Source organism: Asterias rubens, chromosome 2, assembly GCF_902459465.1.
Source record: "Asterias rubens chromosome 2, eAstRub1.3, whole genome shotgun sequence".
NCBI classification, from domain to species: domain Eukaryota; kingdom Metazoa; phylum Echinodermata; class Asteroidea; order Forcipulatida; family Asteriidae; genus Asterias; species Asterias rubens.
In genome coordinates this window covers 16,615,122-16,633,262 of record NC_047063.1, presented here as the reverse complement: position 1 = coordinate 16,633,262, position 18,141 = coordinate 16,615,122, and the positions used below count along the sequence as shown (strand labels likewise).

At 36.4% G+C, this 18,141-nt stretch overlaps 1 protein-coding gene across 1 annotated transcript; it reads right to left on the bottom strand.

The window, feature by feature from the left end:
• Positions 1–2,757: 2,757 nt before the first annotated feature.
• On the bottom strand, positions 2,758–17,941 carry LOC117307166 (ficolin-3-like). The gene is made up of 7 exons (XM_033791837.1): positions 17,866–17,941; positions 13,554–13,641; positions 9,102–9,437; positions 7,817–7,983; positions 6,301–6,430; positions 4,963–5,094; positions 2,758–3,383 (listed from the first exon to the last, which is right to left on the bottom strand). Exons 2-7 carry the CDS (start codon positions 13,603–13,605, stop codon positions 3,133–3,135), a joined length of 1,068 nt encoding a protein of 355 aa, XP_033647728.1. The 5' UTR covers positions 13,606–13,641; positions 17,866–17,941; the 3' UTR covers positions 2,758–3,132.
• Between the last annotated feature and the right edge of the window lie 200 nt (positions 17,942–18,141).

Genomic DNA, 18,141 nt, shown 5'->3' with positions numbered 1-18,141 from the left:
GACACACAAAAATTGAATGGTCTCTAATTATTCCATAGATGGTGTTTTAAAGGTAGCAAGCCTGAATGAAAACATCAAGGGAGTTTTTATAAAACGGTAATTTCACACAACTGAAACTATTATTTTTTTAAATAACAGAGAAAAACTCAAGAGTCATGTTTGTGTTTATACTGTTGCTAATTTTAATGTATTGGATTATCAATTGGATAGCAACCAATTGTCGAATTCCATTGTTTACTTAAAACCAAACTTCAATGTCAAAACACAGTTAATATTATTTGATTTTGTAACAGAAAGAGTCAAAATAAAATAATAAATTGTTATATACCTCTTTAAAACGAATGTCGTTTTACCTAATACCCTTCAAAGCAAAATTTGAAACGAGACGTCATCATACTATAATGTCTGTACAATACAACAAGGTTTTGTTTGTGCCAGTCAAAAGTTGAAACCCGATGCTAATTTCATTGAATGATATCATTATGCTTGAACTAATCATTATGATCCGTACGAAAACGTTCAAACCATTGACTAGAAAAGTGACGTGATCGAATGTTTGGAGGTTTTGACCACCATTTCCACTAGAAGGGTATCAAAGACAATGGAACTTTACACCGTTTTAAAGTAACGTGATCGAATCGTTTTAATGTGAGGTAGAGACTTGTAAATGCTTCCTTATACTTATTCATTGACTATGTTAAAAAAAAAAGTGTGGATCACAGAAACAGAATTCTACCTTGGAGCACCTCTAGTTGTACTATAACGATATAATTTGCTCCGCGGTTTATTTGAAGTTTACTAAAATCGAAATACATGTTTTATTATGACCTGTTTGAACTTTTTGACATTACCAATTATTATAGAGTGTGAGAAAAAGTCCTGTCAGAAATAACACTACCATTTGACTATCTGATATGCAAGATTTCGACTACCCTTATGGTAAATGTATATATCATTGGTTAACAGTGTGCAATGATCCTCATCAGTTTCGTCTCTATAATAAATAAAACGCTCTTGTCTTATTTTAAATTTATAATAAAAAAAATAATAAAAAAATTGACCCATTTCATTTTACGTTGTTTCCAACGGTCAAACAGACTCATTTGCACACGCGCCATTTACGAATTTGTAAAGGTAGAATGTGCCAGACACAATAGTCTTTTGTTCCGAGTCACTGGCAGATCGCATGTGTGTTAAAAGCACTGGACACGTTTGGTAAAAGGACCTCCACAGTGTTTTAACATAGTGTAGCACAGCATATGCATAGAATAACTGCATATAAATGAGTCTGTGAACATTTGTACTCAAGTGGTAATCGAATTTGTGAGTGAATAATGAAAGAAAACACTACAGTTAATGAACAATGATTTCGGATGCCTTATAAAACGCTTCATGCCCGAAGTCTGTTATATTGTTTGAGTGAAAAATTACCTCTTTCTCAAAAACTAACGATGCTTTAAAGGGAGCCGCTCCCACAATGTTTTATGCTATCAACAGATCTCGATGCTAACAATTATTATTATTATTTTTGTCAATTGTGTCCATGCGCCTTTAATTTTGTTTAGCTGACTGAATACTACAGAACAATGGAAAACCAATTTTGTCTCAGATGAACTACTTTTACCCTACGAAACGGGAGTAAATAAAAGCACTTAATAACAAGGTCACTCGTTTCTATCTGAGTTCACGTGAATCAATAGTATAAAATTGTAACTAGAAAACATAACAAATTTGAAGTAATACTGAACAATCGGTCAATATATTTTAATTGTATCTGATTAAGTGCGTGTACTTGTGTTTATAATGTGCTTTCTAAAGAGTGCTACAGAAATATTACAAAAATTTAGTATTTTAAATTGACTATAAAACAAATAAGTGACTGCATTTTAGTTTTGCTTGAAAAATCTGGCCAAGGTACTATGCTGGTTTGTTTTTGTATAGCTTGACTCAAAAGAGACTAGCCACCTATAATGATGTTGTCTCAACTCTGACATTATCGCCCCTTCAACAATATTGATATGATATTGGATGGCTTTGAGGGGGATACAAGAATATATTGCACGAGCTATGACAATATTGCACGAGTCGAAGACGAGTTTAATATTGTCATGGCGAGTGCAATATATTATTGTATCCCCCGAAAAACGCCATCCAATATTATCATTAATATTTATATCAGGCGGAGGAATTCATCAAAGCAACACTATTTTTTGCTCACCTGATTCCAGATTTTCAAATTCAATGTTATTATGGTTTTTTTTCTTCTTCTGATTACAACAGTTAAATTTCAAAATTCGTTGGAAGATTATTTTCCCGTCAGGTAAACTCTCAGAACATGTACTCTGCTTGTTTTATAGCCTTCAAGGTGTGTTCTGCGTCTTTGTTTTTCAAAAGTTGTTCAAAATCCTCATCGGAAACCGAAGCGAATCTCGCGCCGCTAGTAGAAGCATTTTATAGAAAGTATTTCATGAATGTGCAACTATCGCAAGTAAATCTACGTCTTTTTGAAACCCCGGGTCCCCATACCTGTAAATTAATTTAAACGTAGAAAAGGAAATTGACAATCAATTGACAATTATAAATCCATTGGCTATTAACTTGTCAACGTTGCCAACGCTTCAAACGGCCAAAGTCGCCTCATGCGAACACTGCATGCAAGAGACAGCCTGGAATAGTATACCACCTTCATCCGCATAGCCTCGAAGTATGACGTCATGTTATGTGCGCAAGCCGGGGGTGGGCGGGGGGGGGGGGGTAAAGACAATATTAATTAATGTATCGAAATGTATTGGCCTAGATATTGATAGTCCATTAATTTCAAAAAAGCATTCCAGTCGTTTTGCGTTTCCTCACTATTTGTTATAAATGTCACGTGTTGTCATTCTTCTTATTCGTCTTTTGTTAAACTGTTCCAATTGACATTGACAATTTACCACCTTAAAAAAAAAATTATGTAGGAAATCAGTTGAATTTTACTCATTTAATGTTTATGTATTTTAAGCACTGTACACTCAGAGCTACTGTGAAAACCAATCAGGTGGGATTCGTAGCCAAAATCACCCGATTGTTGGAGAGAGGCTCTTTTTTAATAAATAGTTTCACCCTTAATTTTGTTAGGCTTATGATTTGTAGTTAAGGCCTGATCATCATTTCGCATCCTTTCAGCGAGTCAGTCAAACCTGTCCATGGTGTCCATTTGATCCCCTTGTTCAAGGCAGCTGGTCGGGTTGGACTGTATACACCATTCAAGAAACTGTCATAAGTGTTGCATTTCTTGTGCCACCATCCTCCATTGAGTTCCGCGGCACAGTTCTTGGCTCCCGAACCATCGTTGTCTGCATCGGCCGTGCTAAATGCTCCTCGGTGACTATCGAGACCATCGTCTAAAAGAATACAAAAACAAAAATAACAAGGAAATCGAAAGTTAGTTTAAAATTAAAGGGAAGGTACACATTTGGTATCTACTTTTAAAACAAACATTAACTTGAGAGCATTTGAGAGTTGTTGATAGTATAAAACACCGTGAGAAACGGCTCCCTCTGAAGTAGCACTGATTTTGAGAAAGATGTAATTTCTCACTAAAATAATACAGAGACTTCTAGCAAGAAGTCTTTTATTCCTATCTGAAAGCACACACATTCGTCCAACAAGGGTGTTTTTCTCTCTCATAATTTTCTTGCAACTTGTGGTTGGCAATTGTTCTCGCAACAAGTGGTCAAGGACACAAGTGTCATCACGACTATATCGACTATAACTATCTTGTCATCGTGTTCACTTATCATGAGTAGGCCTACGTTGCACGTTTATGGGGGGGGGGGGGCGAAACAATTAGATGTGCATATCACAAGTGCAAAAAGCAGCTAGGCAATAACATCTTTGTTAACAAGAAGAGGTCAATCAGCCCGCTGCACAAACTGGGAAGTTCAATTGGAAACCAAGTTGTTTAAAGGCAGTGGACACTATTGGGGTTGGGGTATCTCAACATATGCATAGTATAACAAACCTGTGAAAATTTGAGCTCAATCGGTGTTCGAACTTGCGAGATAATAATGAAAGGAAAAAACACCCATGTCACACGAGGTTGTGTGCGTTTAGATGATTGATTTCGAGACCTCAAATTCTAAACTTGAGGTCTCGAAATCAAATTCGTGGAAAATTACTTCTTTCTCGAAAACTTCGTCACTTCAGAGGGAGCCGTTTCTCATAAGGTTTTATACTATCCACCTCTCCCAATTACTCGTTACCAAGTATGGTTTTATGCTGATAATTATTTTGAGTAATTACCAATAGTGTCCACTGTCTTTAATGGAGAAGCAAAATTGACGCAACTAGGTGTTAAAATAACACTCATTTCTGCCCAAACTAATACAACATTGTTGTTATTTTAACACCCTATGGGAACAAGATACAGATGGTAGTTTACATCCAAATTTAAGCTGCAGGCTAGTCTTCAAATCAAGTCACTAATTATTAAGCGCGGTGTAGCTACGGGGACGGTACACTCATCCTCAATCCCATTATGTGTGTGCGAGTCAATGGCAATTACCACGCGCAACCTACGACCTTTTGCATGCGTATAATCGCACGTTGACTGTTGCATGACTTGCAGAATGTGTGTTAGTAACAAATAGGCAGCACCTAACGACTTGTCATCAAGTCTAGCATGTTAGTAACTATCCATGGGGAAAAAAGGGAACAGAGAAAACTGGGCAAGACAAAAAGAGGAATAGAGAATATTCCTTACACTTTTGTACACAGAAAGTGAAGAAGAAAAAAAGAGGACAATCAAAACCCCAAATGAGCTGAGCCTGTGGCTACGGCTGTACGGCTTGATTGTCACGTGATCAAGCGGTGAAGCATAGGCTGGCTATAGCAAACACCCTTAGCAACAGCCACAGCCGCAATCACAGCTTCAAAATCAGACATGACCTAACTGGCTAGAGCTAAAAGAAGTGGTTTTACCCTCCTGTCTGTCTCTAAAATCGCCCACAGTTAAATCATAGGATTCTCCATCGATGCTAAACACGCCGTAGTCATACGTCTTGTTTGTACCGCCAAATGCATGAAGAGATACACGCAGTTTCCATGAGTTACCTGTTTATGTATCAACATAGTTATAATGTTTAAGCAATGATGATGAGCGATGAGACTCAGTAGGGATACAGTTATGGGCATCAGTTCTTTGGTTGAATGGTAGAACTGATTGTTTACTTCTTTGACATTTGACCTTAGCATACTTTTGTTAAACAATGTTGTAACAATGTTAGTTAACACGTCATTTTAAGTCTTTTAAACTTCGTTTATTTTTTAGATGTTAGTCATAAACCTAATTGACTTTAAAAAAAATATTTTAATAAAAAATAAAGTATGGAGCGCCTGTTTAAATTATTACGATTCATGAACACTAACAATAATTATTTTGTAAAAAGTGAGTGGTGATTAAAATAACATAACATTATTGCCTCTGGAAATAGATGCAGTTTAAATACGATCCGCCATTTTGTGGAGTCAAACATTAGGTATGGTTTCGATGTTTATAAGTCCCTGTATTTTAAACTCAATGTAGCCTTTCAGAAACCAATATTAATAGTAATAATAAAATACAGAATGATGGACCGTGTTCTGTCGTGAAATTACATAAAAGTCACAACATTTCAAAATCAATCGCCGAATGGTCAACAATAGATAACTTTGGTCAACTTTCTCAAGGATGGTCACATATTGTTTTTTATTTGTAAGACATTTCAAAATCAGCCTTTTGGGCTTCTGTAAATGCAACCATATTGGTTTGCTCCGTATACATTACATTAAATTCGTTTCATCTCATTTCTTTAAACAAAATTCTTGATCTGTTTTTGAATGTCTTTGACTTAACGGCAGTGGACACTATTTACTCATAATTATTTTCAATAATTATAAGCATTCAACCTTACTTGGTAACGAGTAATGGGGAGAGGTTGACTAGTATAAAACATTGTGAGAAACGGCTCCCTCTGAAGTGGAGTAGTTTTTGAGAAAGAAGTAATTTTCCACGAATTTGATTTCGAGACCTCAGATTTAAAATTTGAGGTCTCGAAATCAACCATCTGAAAGCACACAACTCCGTGTGACAAGGGTGTATTTTCTTTCATTATATATCTCGCAACTTCGATGACCAATCGAGCTCAAATTTTCACAGGTTTGTTATTTTATGCATATGTTGAGATACACCCAGTGTCTTTAAACATTTGCACTTTTTTTTTTACCAATATGGAAATAAATACTAATTGAATTGAGTTGAATTGAATAATTATCATATACCAGGTTCGGTGAAGCTTCGAAGGTTTTTATTTCCCCACCAGAATTCTCCAGTTAGATCTCCAAAACCTTCTTTGTACTCGTTCCAATTGCGATTGAAGTCTACTGAACCATCGTAGCGTCTCTGAATGACCTGCAGTGGGGAAGTATTTTATGTTGCGTCGTTAGTTGGTTTAAAGGGTCTATGTACTTTTTGTAAGAAAAAACAAAAACAATGTCCACATATTTAAATTAAACTTAAACAGTTTGAAGATAATGATGATAGAAAGCTTCCCTGCAGATATTACCTGCTGAGGTGCTATATTTTTTGAGAAATGAGTAAAACAATGTCGTGAAAATAATTTTCGTCTCAGTCATCATGAGACGAAAATTATTTAGCACAAAAACGTATTTTCATGACATTGTTTTACTCATTTCTCAAAAACTACAGCACCTCAGCAACAAATATTTCCAGGTACGCTTTCTACTAGCATTATCTTCAATCGGTGTAAGTTTAAAGGGTGGCTGCAGTGTTTTTTTTTTTTTTAATAATTTAAACGATTAAACATGACTTTTTAAATCTGATATATTTTGTATTTATTTGTATTAAATGCGCAAGTATTTTAAAAATGGTTTTCAAGAGATTAGGGGAACCCACCCCGCCCCTAAAAGGGGCATAAACGTGACGCCATGTCGGGAACCCGAGCCGTCGGGCCCCCTGGCTGTGTGCATATAGAGACGTGTGCATTGTGTGGCCTGGTACCTAGGCGCGTGTAGTTAGGCACCAGACTCTTTTTGCCGACGATATGTTTTAATTCCCGACGTGACGTCGATGGTAGGGGGGCGGTTACAATCCACAAAAGGGGGGCATGACTTATTCGCTAATTACGCAAGTGAGATATGTCGGGGAAAAAACAAAACACATTTGATTGAGGTTCAATACATATATCAGAAATAAATGACAGCAAAATTAACTGTTTTATTTTAATTCACTGCACCATCCCTTTAATGTATATCTGTGGACATCGTGTTTTGTAATACAAAAAGTAACCAAATCCTTCAAGTGTTTGCCAAAGACCACGCCCATTGACTTAGGTTACACTTGTTTTTGTCATAAGTTAAATAGTTGTAAGTAAATGGTTGCAAACATGTTTTAAAAAGTAGAATATATTGATCCAAACAAGGAATTGTTTCCTTTTAGTCATCGAGCTAATGTCGGTTTTTTATTCACGGACATTTTAAGTTCACGAAGTAAACATATTACCACAACATTTCGAGGAATACCTGTGTGAAACATTACGTTATAATTTACAATCTTCATCAATATTTATTTTTATAATAAACAATTTGTGTTTTGCCACACATCGCCCAGCCCGACAATGTCATAACAAAAGCACTGCAGTCTCTTGGTGACCTTGACAAGTAAAAAGTCCCCCAGTTGAAAGAGTACTGTTTTAAACACAGACCATGCAACGAGAAAAAGTATTGTTAAAAAATAAAAAAAATAAAAAAAAAACAGAAAGAAAACCGCCAAACTTACAATGAAACCTTCGTTGTTCTCCATGTGGCAGTATACATCTACTTTTGTGGTTGCTCCTGTATCTGCACTAGTGATTCGGACAGTGTATAAACCACTCTTAGTGTATCCCGCATCTAAAATAGCCTGACAGTCCGAAAATGGTGTGACGGTGGCCGTCTTGAGCAACTCTGAACAAAACATAAATGAAGAATAAGATTTAGAAACAACAGCAGTTACGTTAAACTCAACATCATTATTCAAAATATGCAGACTTGAAGTAATTCCACTCATGCCGCTGAGGAACCAGGGTCCAAACTCATAAAGCCTGTAAGCACAAATTATTGCTAAGGGCGGGACAATCTTGCATAATAAAGCAGGTTACCAGCCAACATTAAAAAAAGTTAATAGTTGCGACTGGTCCCCCAATAATTTTTGTTCGTTGCTTAGCGAAGAAATTTGTAATTAAAGCAGTATTTTCTGCTAAACAGTTTGTTTGCTTTTTTGTTCACGAAGGTTTGTATAAACCAGGGTTTAAATTCGTATTTCTGCTTACTTTCGAAATAAATGCGCTTGCGATCGCTTTTTGTGTAAGCCCAAACTTCTGCGCCAGCTGTGTAAAGCGAAGATGTCCAGTTAAATGTATACGTGTAGTGAGTACGATCAAAAAGGAGCCCTCAGACCGCGCAGAAACCGCCGAGGGATTTTAGTCCTATAATAAAATCGGGACCGTATTGGTAATGAGAGCAGTAGACTCGCGCGGAGAGCAGCCAGCCCTCTCGCGGGGTAGTTACGAGAGAGCCTTTTCGCCATCACCGCGACAGAATAATGTCACGACTTGTTCATAAGTCTCGGTCTACTGTTGCATTAAAGGAGTTGCAATGTAAAAAATGGCTTGCACTACACATTTCACATTTCAGCCAGAGTTTCCCACTCCCTTCTTGCGGGCGCTCGTTAGTCTTTGGTTTAACATCCACCCTTGGGGTACTTTACTTTGCCCCCCCCCCCCTTAGAATCAGTTTGGTGCTCGGGATATGGTATTCTCCCTATGTATTTATTGTGTGCTTGGAATTTCATAAATTCTTCGGAGGATGGGAGGGGGTACGTACAAAACGACAGGTAGTGTGTTAAAGAATTGGGATATGGTGGTGGGGAGATGCCCTCCGCCATGGTTCAAGGAAAACAAAAAATGCATCTATTGGGTAGCATTGTTCCATTGTTGCACCAAAAGTTATTCCCATTGACGCACACTCCGCGCGCCACCATTCTTTAAGATGATTTGAATAAGATAATTTAAATTAAAATCTACCTTGCGTAGTTGAAACAGTCGTCGTGTCTGGTATGTGAGTGGTGATTGCAACAGTCGTCGTTTCTGCTACGGGAGTGGTAGTTGCAACAGTCGTCGTGTCCGCATTGGTGGTAGTCATTTCCGTGCACCGATGCGATTGACGAAACGCCTTAGCATCACTCGGTAAGGAATCCAAGTAAGCCGGTGGAGTCGCTCTGTGTGGCGCAACAGTGTTGTGTCCGCCAATCTTGATCCGAGTGCAGGAACACGGATCCTCCGGTGGTAGAACGAACCGGACCCTTCCGGATTCATCTGGTTCCGTGCTGATATAACATACCCCAGCTGAGACCGCTACTACTGTAACATAACAATGGCAACAGGTGGAGGAGATATTAGAAAAACTCAAAGATTATTATAACGGGAGCGTTTATATTAAGAATACCCGGAGTTTATATGATTGTTTTTCCGGTAACAAAAAAAATAAAACAATAAAACAATAACAACAAAGGACAACATCACTTCCATGCACTCGTCTCAAATCGACGTTTCATGTTGTTTCTTCAAAAAAGAATTCTTCCTTTTTTTCGCTGACTTCGAGGCATGCGAATTTGTTAATGTATACAATAAACAGGTCTAATGTGTTCTTTTTAGCCATGTCGGCATTCAATTTGAGCAAAATGTTCTTTATGATTCAAAATAGTATACAAAACATAGAGATTTCTGAGACAAGCTGCTGATAACGCTAAAGAGCATGATTAACTTAGTATAATAATTGTCCTTTGTGATTGTCTTGACTCTACAGAACACAGCCAACAAAGTTGATTCGAATGATACTTTCAAGATGCACAACAAAAATGAATAATTCGATGTTTAAAAGTGCCAGTTTGATGGTTGCTTGCATGATGAAAATATCGTTTGAGCTGCTCGCAAATACACTATCTTTTTTTAGCCACAGAAAATATAAAATGAGTAAACAGATAATCGCAAACGCACTCTAATGCGCGTGCGTTTAAAACAAATTGGTAGGTTAATTTTGTTTAGTTTATGTATGATTATTAATGTCTTTCGGCTGTTCCTTGGAAAGCACTCTGCTTTTAAAGTTAACCTCTGCGTTAATCTAAACCTCTTAAACCCCTTTGAACTCGGGCCTTTCTGAAATCGGCCACCCGTGACCGATACAAGTATTAAAGAATGATATCAAAAAAATAACGGCATTGCACTTCCAAAATTCGCGTTACGTACACAAACTATATGTTAAAGGCACTGGACACTTGGGTAATCACTCAAAATAATTGTTAGCATAAAAAAATGACTTGGGAGCATTGGGGAGTTGTTGATAGTAACAACATTGTGAGAAACGGCTCCCTCTGTGGCGACGTAGTTTTTGAAAAAGAAGTAATTTCTCACTAAAATATTTGAATTAAATTCGGGACCTCAAATTGGCTCGACTTCAAGTCATCTGAAAGCACATAACTTGTGCGACAAGGGTGTCTTTTCTTCCATATTATTCTCTCGCAGTTTCGACGACAAGTGATTGAGTCCAAATTTTCACAGGTTTGTTATCGAATGCATGTTGGAGTGCAACATACGACTGGTCTTTGAAATTTTCCAAAGTACCCACTGCCTTCAATAGAGCTTTATGTAATCTTTATATTGGTGTATAACCTGTTTAAGACAAGTAAACCTGTCATTATTATAACCTGAGCACATGTTGCAAGTTCGCCAAAAAGGAAACGGGTTTACAAGATTTTTAATGTTAAAATGTATGAAAAATTGACTTGAAGTAATAATAATATGAAACATACGATAAAAATCGTAACAAGAAAATTAACATGATAATGTTGGTAACAAATGGAAAAATAATCATTAACAGCCCTCCAAGCGAATTATATTCTGACGTTTATTTTTCCTATTCAAAGCTTTGTTGCAAACTGATGACTCGTTGGGTTTTGTCCACTGTATTGTAAATTACTTTTTAGATATGATTTTATGTTAATCAAAAGCTGACAATCAAACGGAGTGATGAGTACACAAGGCTGGTTTCTGTTTCCAATGGTCTGAAACCAAGTGGGGGTAATTTCCTCAGTTAGTCTGCGTATGGATGTTTATAGATGAATTGATGAATAGTGATGTCGGTTGTCATAAATAAATAGGTAATGCTTATATGCTGGGGAGTTTACATTATGCAGATAGATGATGATGATATCGTATGCTAGGCTGATCTCGTTCTGAGTTTCCTAAGATGACATGACTTAACCCCACTGTTGTGGCCATATGTTGAAAAAGAGTTGATATTAGATTTGGGGAAAAAACTTTGTAATACAATTCAATGTAAATTTAAATAAGACAGATGGATGTGTTTAGACCTAGCAACGACAGGCTGCCTGATATCTGTGATATTGTTAATGACACAATAGATGAAATTGTTGATAATATTCTCCCTGGTATTATGACACCATGGTGCAAATGTTTGTCCAATAATATTTTGGATTGTTTTTATTGGATTTAGTGTGCCAGTGATTTTAATGGTCAGTGTAATTTGTTCCATTGTTTGATGATAACGATTTTAAGGCACGGCGTGTGGCCACTGACCCCTGCTAATTGACGACCTCTCAATGATGTTGAACTTGGGCCACGTGAGGATATAACATAGTATTGTTAGCATAAGCGTGTGTACGATATACTGGGAGAGGCAAAGTATACCATTGGTTTTTGGTACCGCTCGATTGTGACGGTACCAAAAAAACAATGGTATACTTTGCCTCTAACAGTATATCGTACACACGATTCTGCTTACAATACTATGTTATCCTCACGTAGCAAAAAAACCACTAAATTTTACAGGAACGTGGAAATTGTATTTCATAAGGGGGTCGCGTTTCTGATATATCGCCAAAAATCAAGAGCGAAAATGTCAAACCAGAAAGAAAAAAATCCTTACTGTTCCGACCTCATTGCTAATATACTTCCCTTTCCACCTGTTTCTTTTCTTTTCTAGAATGTTATTCATTGGCTACGCGCGGGTAAGTCCTTGTTGAAAGGCTTGGCCATCTTTTGTGTGGTCCTCAGTGAAAAGTGCACATGCGGGCAGTAGATTCAATGTGCGGACCAGTATGATGCAGCGGTTGGGCTTCTATCTCCTCCGTCTTCTAGGACAACTCGACCCTCTCCACCGAGGCTCCTGAGCTGCACGTACTCATGGGTCAGCTTACGTCTGCACTTTAAAAAAATCTTGCTGAGGAACTGACAAGACGGGCATATACTGTATATTCTTTAAACCTCCTTTCAAAGGTAAATACTCAACTAAGCCGAAACTTTGATTTAATTCATTTTGCCGGCTTACCATTAATATTTGCCTCTGTTGTGCTCTAATCCTGCCTGATTAAATGTTTTTTTTATTGGTGTTGCTTTACCGTTATTAATGTTGCTTTAACTCCGTGTTATGCTTCTTGGTTTATATTATAAATATGATTCTGAGTGTGAAAAGTTTCTGTATAACGCCACCACTTTTTCATTCGATATGAAACAATATAGTATCTAATTTACCTCAATGAGATATCCATTTTTGTAAAAAAGAGTGAGAAAGTGGTGGCGCCATACGGAAAATTATCCAATTTTGCTTCCGTCCTTTCCATCACGTACAATAACACAAAATCTGAGGCGTTACCGCAAGAGCATGTCTCAGGTTATACCAAGTCACAATCTGAGGCGTCACGCAAGAGCACGTCTCAGGTTTTACCATGGTTATATGAAGCATTTTTAGTTTCAAATTTTGGGCAAACAAACTGACATATTATTTTAGCATAACCACATTACTTCGAAGTGAAATGATTCTTAAAATGCTCTAAACTATCAAGAGCTTCTGCAGGCTTCTGACCAAAATGTTTTTATTGCCATGGATTTTAAGAGCATGATTACGAATTGTGTACATTGTCTATAATTTGTGTCTGCCTATTTTATGTAGGCTTTCCCCTGCAATTTAATGTATTTAGCTGTTCTTGCGTGTTGTTTCGGTTAGTCAAGCTATGAATATTTGACGTCATGTGTGGGAGTTTGCTTTGTTATACATCCACGCTGCAACAAAGCGGCTTTATCTACTTGTGACGTTTTGAGAGTGATTACGTAACGGGGCAGAAAAGCTCTGGACAAGGGCATACAAAATGATTGTTTTTGTACACAATTGAAACCTATTTATAATCATATGACTCGATTTCCTTATTCATCGAAAACATTTTAAGTGGAATTCAGCAAAGTTCACGACATGACATTTTCGTTAATTTAGCTTTTGGCTACAAGTTTGATTTTAATAAACCACCATTAGGCCTAATGACAAAAATAAAATGTGTAGGCCTAATAAGAAATAAAAATATGTGTTTAGTAAGTGTTGTTAACGTCCCAGTTTGAAGCATTTACTTTACTCTGAGAAATGGAGGACGAGACATGAAATAGTTGGAGTTAAACTTACGAACTTACCTAGAGTAATCTGTGCTAGCGCAAATGAGATAAGCATTTGCCTCATACACATCTTGAATTCATCAGTCGTCACTCTTATACAAGAAAACTGAAATAAGAAGTATAAACATTATTAATATAATTTTTTTTATTTTTTTTTTCAATTTCAAGCAAATTATGTAAAGCTAAAAACGGTTTTCTCTTGTCGATTTCAGCAACGACCATGCAGCATATTATGGGACGACTTGCCGGATGACGCTAAAAATTCCTCCACCACTAGCGTTGTACAAAAGTTCCATCAAGACTCACCTATATGAGGACTGCTGAACTCTCCCCTCTTGTAATGGCACTGGACATTTACTAATCATTTGGTAATCACTCAAAATAATTGTTAGTATAATAACTTACTTGGTAATGAGCAGTGGAGAGCTGCTAATTGTAAACAACATTGTGAGACACGGCTCACTCTGAAGTAATGTAGTTTTTGAGAAAGAAGTAATTTTCCAATAAAATATTTGAATTTGATTTCGAGACCTGAGAATTAGATTGTGAGGTCCCGAAATCAAGCATCTGAAAGCACACAACTTCGTGTGACAAGGGTGTTTTTTTTCTTTCATTATTATCTCACAACTTCGGTGACCGATTGAGCTCAAATTTTCAAAGGTTTGTTATTTTGTGCGTATGTTGAGATACACCAAAAAGTGAGCATCTAAGATGAATACCGACGCATTTACATGTTATAAGTGCAATATTCTTCCCTAAGCCCACCACATGACTATGATGTAGTGTGCTTGTGCAATATTTCTATGGCGTACATAACTATTCGCAAAATTTTCTTAACCCAATTTGATATTTCTCATTATCTACTCGTGCAGACTGTTTCTCTTTTTTTTTTATTGTGCATTTCTGTGTATTTAGTCTCTCCTTTTCTGAATGTTGATATTGCTTCTTTTTGTGCGTTTCAATGTTGTAGGTGCCTGTTTGGCTGCAATGAAATTGTTGTAACCAATAAACCAATTAATAGTACAAATTATAATAGCCCATTTTTATTATTAGTATAATACAGTTATGATATCACCACCATTATCAGCGAAGAATAACTAGCTCAATGCAACTTGTATGATCTTCTGTTCAAGGAGCAAGTCTGTGTGACGTGGGTGTGGCTTATCAGTGGAACTACGTCACATTTTCGACGAACAAGTACAGATTTCCCCGCCGAATAAAAAAAATAAAAATGTTTTACTCGGCCCATTCTTTCGTTTAAAATTGCGTTTTCCATTGCATCATCGCTTAACTTAAAACAGTGGACACTATTGGTAATTGTCAGAGGCCAGTCTTCTCACTTGGTGTATCTCACCATTATACATAAAATAACAAACCTGTGAAAATTAGAGCTCAATCGGTCGTCGAAGTTGCGAGATAATAATGAAAGACAAAATACCCTTGTCACACGAAGTTGTGTGCTTTCAGATGCTTGATTTCGAGACCTCAAATTCTAAACTTGAGGTCTCGAAATCAAATTCGTGGAAAATTGTTTCTTTCTGGAAAACTACATCACTTCAGAGGGAGCCGTTTCTCACAATGTTTCATACTTTCATCCTCTCCCCATTACTCATTACCAAATGAGGTTTTATGCTAATAATGATTTTGAGTAGTTACCAATAGTGTCCACTGCCCTGCCTTAAAGGAAGTAAGTCAACTTCACCAGTTTAGCATTCACTGCATGGTGTGAACTATTAAGTTATATAATTGAGCAATAAATATCTTTGAATTAATATTAATCAAATTCGTTTCAATCTTGTATCTATTTCGACTATTTAAGGGCAGATAATCTGAGTTGAATTTAAGTTAAAGCGATTTTGATCAAAATATAGCAGCCCGTGGTCAGTGACAGTCCATTGAAGAAGAGTGAATAATTTAGTTATTAATGGTTGATTTAATCAGCTGTGCACAACTATCTAGAATTAGAAAGTACACATATGCAGCAATCTGACGTTTGGTATAAATGCAACTGTAGTTAAAGGCCCGACGTTTCGGCCCTTTCTACCTTGAGTCCTTGTCGAGGGCTAAATGTTTATTTTTAGACAAATTCTACAGGAGTCGAAACGTCAGACCCCAAACGAAATAATCAAACATTCTTAAGGATATTTTATTTTCATTTCAACGTTATTAAGTAAGTTTTTATTTACTTTATTGACGGACTTTTACGTTATCATCGAGTTCAGGCATTAACTTTAATCTGGAGGTAGTCAAAACGAGTAGTTGGTGACAAAACAAATTATGTTTAAAGAAATGTAGACAATACGGAAACGTCTCTTACAGTTGCAACTCAAGTGCGAGGACTCATTTACGAAGCTATTCGTTGGGCCACAACTCGTGTTAAATTTGGACGGATGAAACTTCAATCTCTTTTCCCAACAAAAAAATAATACATGTGTGCTGTGAGTCTTAATGAGTCTTAATTTCGATTCCACCAATAATGACAATACATATAGGTATAAAAAAAAAATTAACTTAAGAAGGGTCTTGAATACCTATTAATAAAATAGAGTGGCTCAAACGAATCTGAAAGAGAAAAAAAAATCATACATGCACGACAATGGAGTTAGATACAAAAGTTTAAAGAAACCCTCTAAATGGGTCTATAATTTTATGCTTGAATTTTAATGCATATGTCTTAAATAAAACCTAATTTAAATGTTACTAAAAATGAATAGAACAAAAACGTCTGGGAGGGCGGGGTTATTTAAAAGATACTTCCCAGTTCCAGTAACCAACACAAAATGAAAGCTTAGAGGTTCATTTCACAAGCTTTGCTTCTAGTATATATCATTTTTGTTTTATGCAAAATAAAATATTAAACTCGTAGGTTTCAAATCGTAGGTTTCAAACTGTATATGGTTTTTTTTCTTCAGTTAAATGAACTCTAACAAAATGGCCAAGGTAATCATCAAATATTCATCTTTAAAAAGGAAAAAAAGTCTATTGTGTGCAATTTATACTAGCCTGCTAATGGACTGACTCTGTTCACTGATGCATTTAGGAATTATTCAAGTTGAAGAATAAATTATGCAAATTTATAATGTATATCGTTATCCTTTTAAAAGTCAAATAAATTATTGAGGCCCAAAATAGTTAATGGACCGACGTTTTTATACACTGGCAGAGTCTTTCTGGAAGGCTGAGAAACGGGGTGGGAACTTCAGACCAATATGTACAGTTTGCAGTTATTATATCATTTTGGTTAGTGTTAGCAAATTTGCAATAGCAATCACTATCGTGGCGAAAGATTTCTGCGAAACGAACGTTACTTTTTTGGTAAATAAAATGAAATGATGCTTTCATGAGTATAATTGTAAACATCTACACTTATATATCGGATTAAAACAGCTGAACAGTTAAAAAAAATGCTTTGCATTTAAAGCGCTTGGCAATGTGTTTGTGTTTGCACTCCGAAACATAAATATTAAGCGCAAACGGAAAGTTACGCTGAACAAATGGCGCGCTCTATACCCTAGTTTTGGCGCTGACTTTATCAACCCACGTTCATTGGTTCACTAGATGTGAAAGCTGTACTGTTTTTTCAGAATTTTGTTTTTATTCGTTTAAAGGAACAAGCAACAAAAATTCATATTCAATTGGAAAATTTCGTCTAAGTTGGTGGTCAGTATTTAAGCAAGCAACATGGAACAAAACATACGGTTTTGTATTAATGTGACGTTTGCAATACATAGAGACTGACTAGACGATAAAGTGTAGATTCGTGGATAGAATGTGAGAGCCGAAGGTGAGTAGGCCTATACAAAGTGTCACGAATCTACACTTTAGGGTCTATTCTCTGACTTAACTTCCCAAATCGTATAGACGAATACACAATAGTAACGATTATAAACCTCACAGTCTGTTCTCCGACTTAAACTATTTTCCCCAAGCCATTGTTTATCTTATAGTTTCAATGAATTCGATTTTTCAACATTAATCCTCGATTAGTAAGATTACAGTTTAAATTATTGTCAATGCTCAACTACTATATCCTCGTTCATTTGGGTGACCGATCTAAACAAGAAAACAACAGAGAAGAACCAAGGCATCAGCAAAGCTCTCATAATACTGCATGCAGAGTCAGTCGCAATCTCGCATTCCCCATCAACTCTTCAACTCATCTAATACAGTTGAGTGTAGATTCGTAAAAATACCCTTTCATAAAAAAGTGACGTCACATAACCAGTTTAATAAGATGGAAACAGTCAACGGTTATGGATGCATTATTGTTGTTGACGATTTCTCTCTTTTGAAAGTGCTTGTGAAATTATTACAGAAATTATGAACTCACCGATTCTGTAGATGATGTTGCTGCCCAAACGTCCGCGTTGAAATGATAAGACTAAGTAACCTACGTTACCAAAAACAAAACTAATTTAGAGCATGGTGTATGGCCATCTTCCGTGATCACCAGTGACCATGAAATGAACGATAAAGTGGACGTCAGGATAGATGATAAATTATTTAATCATTTACTGCTGAGTAACTTGAGTAAATGAAGCGGAAAGAAGAGAGCCATTACTTAGTAACTAAATTTAGTACATTCTGTAATGGTTACTGTATGGTA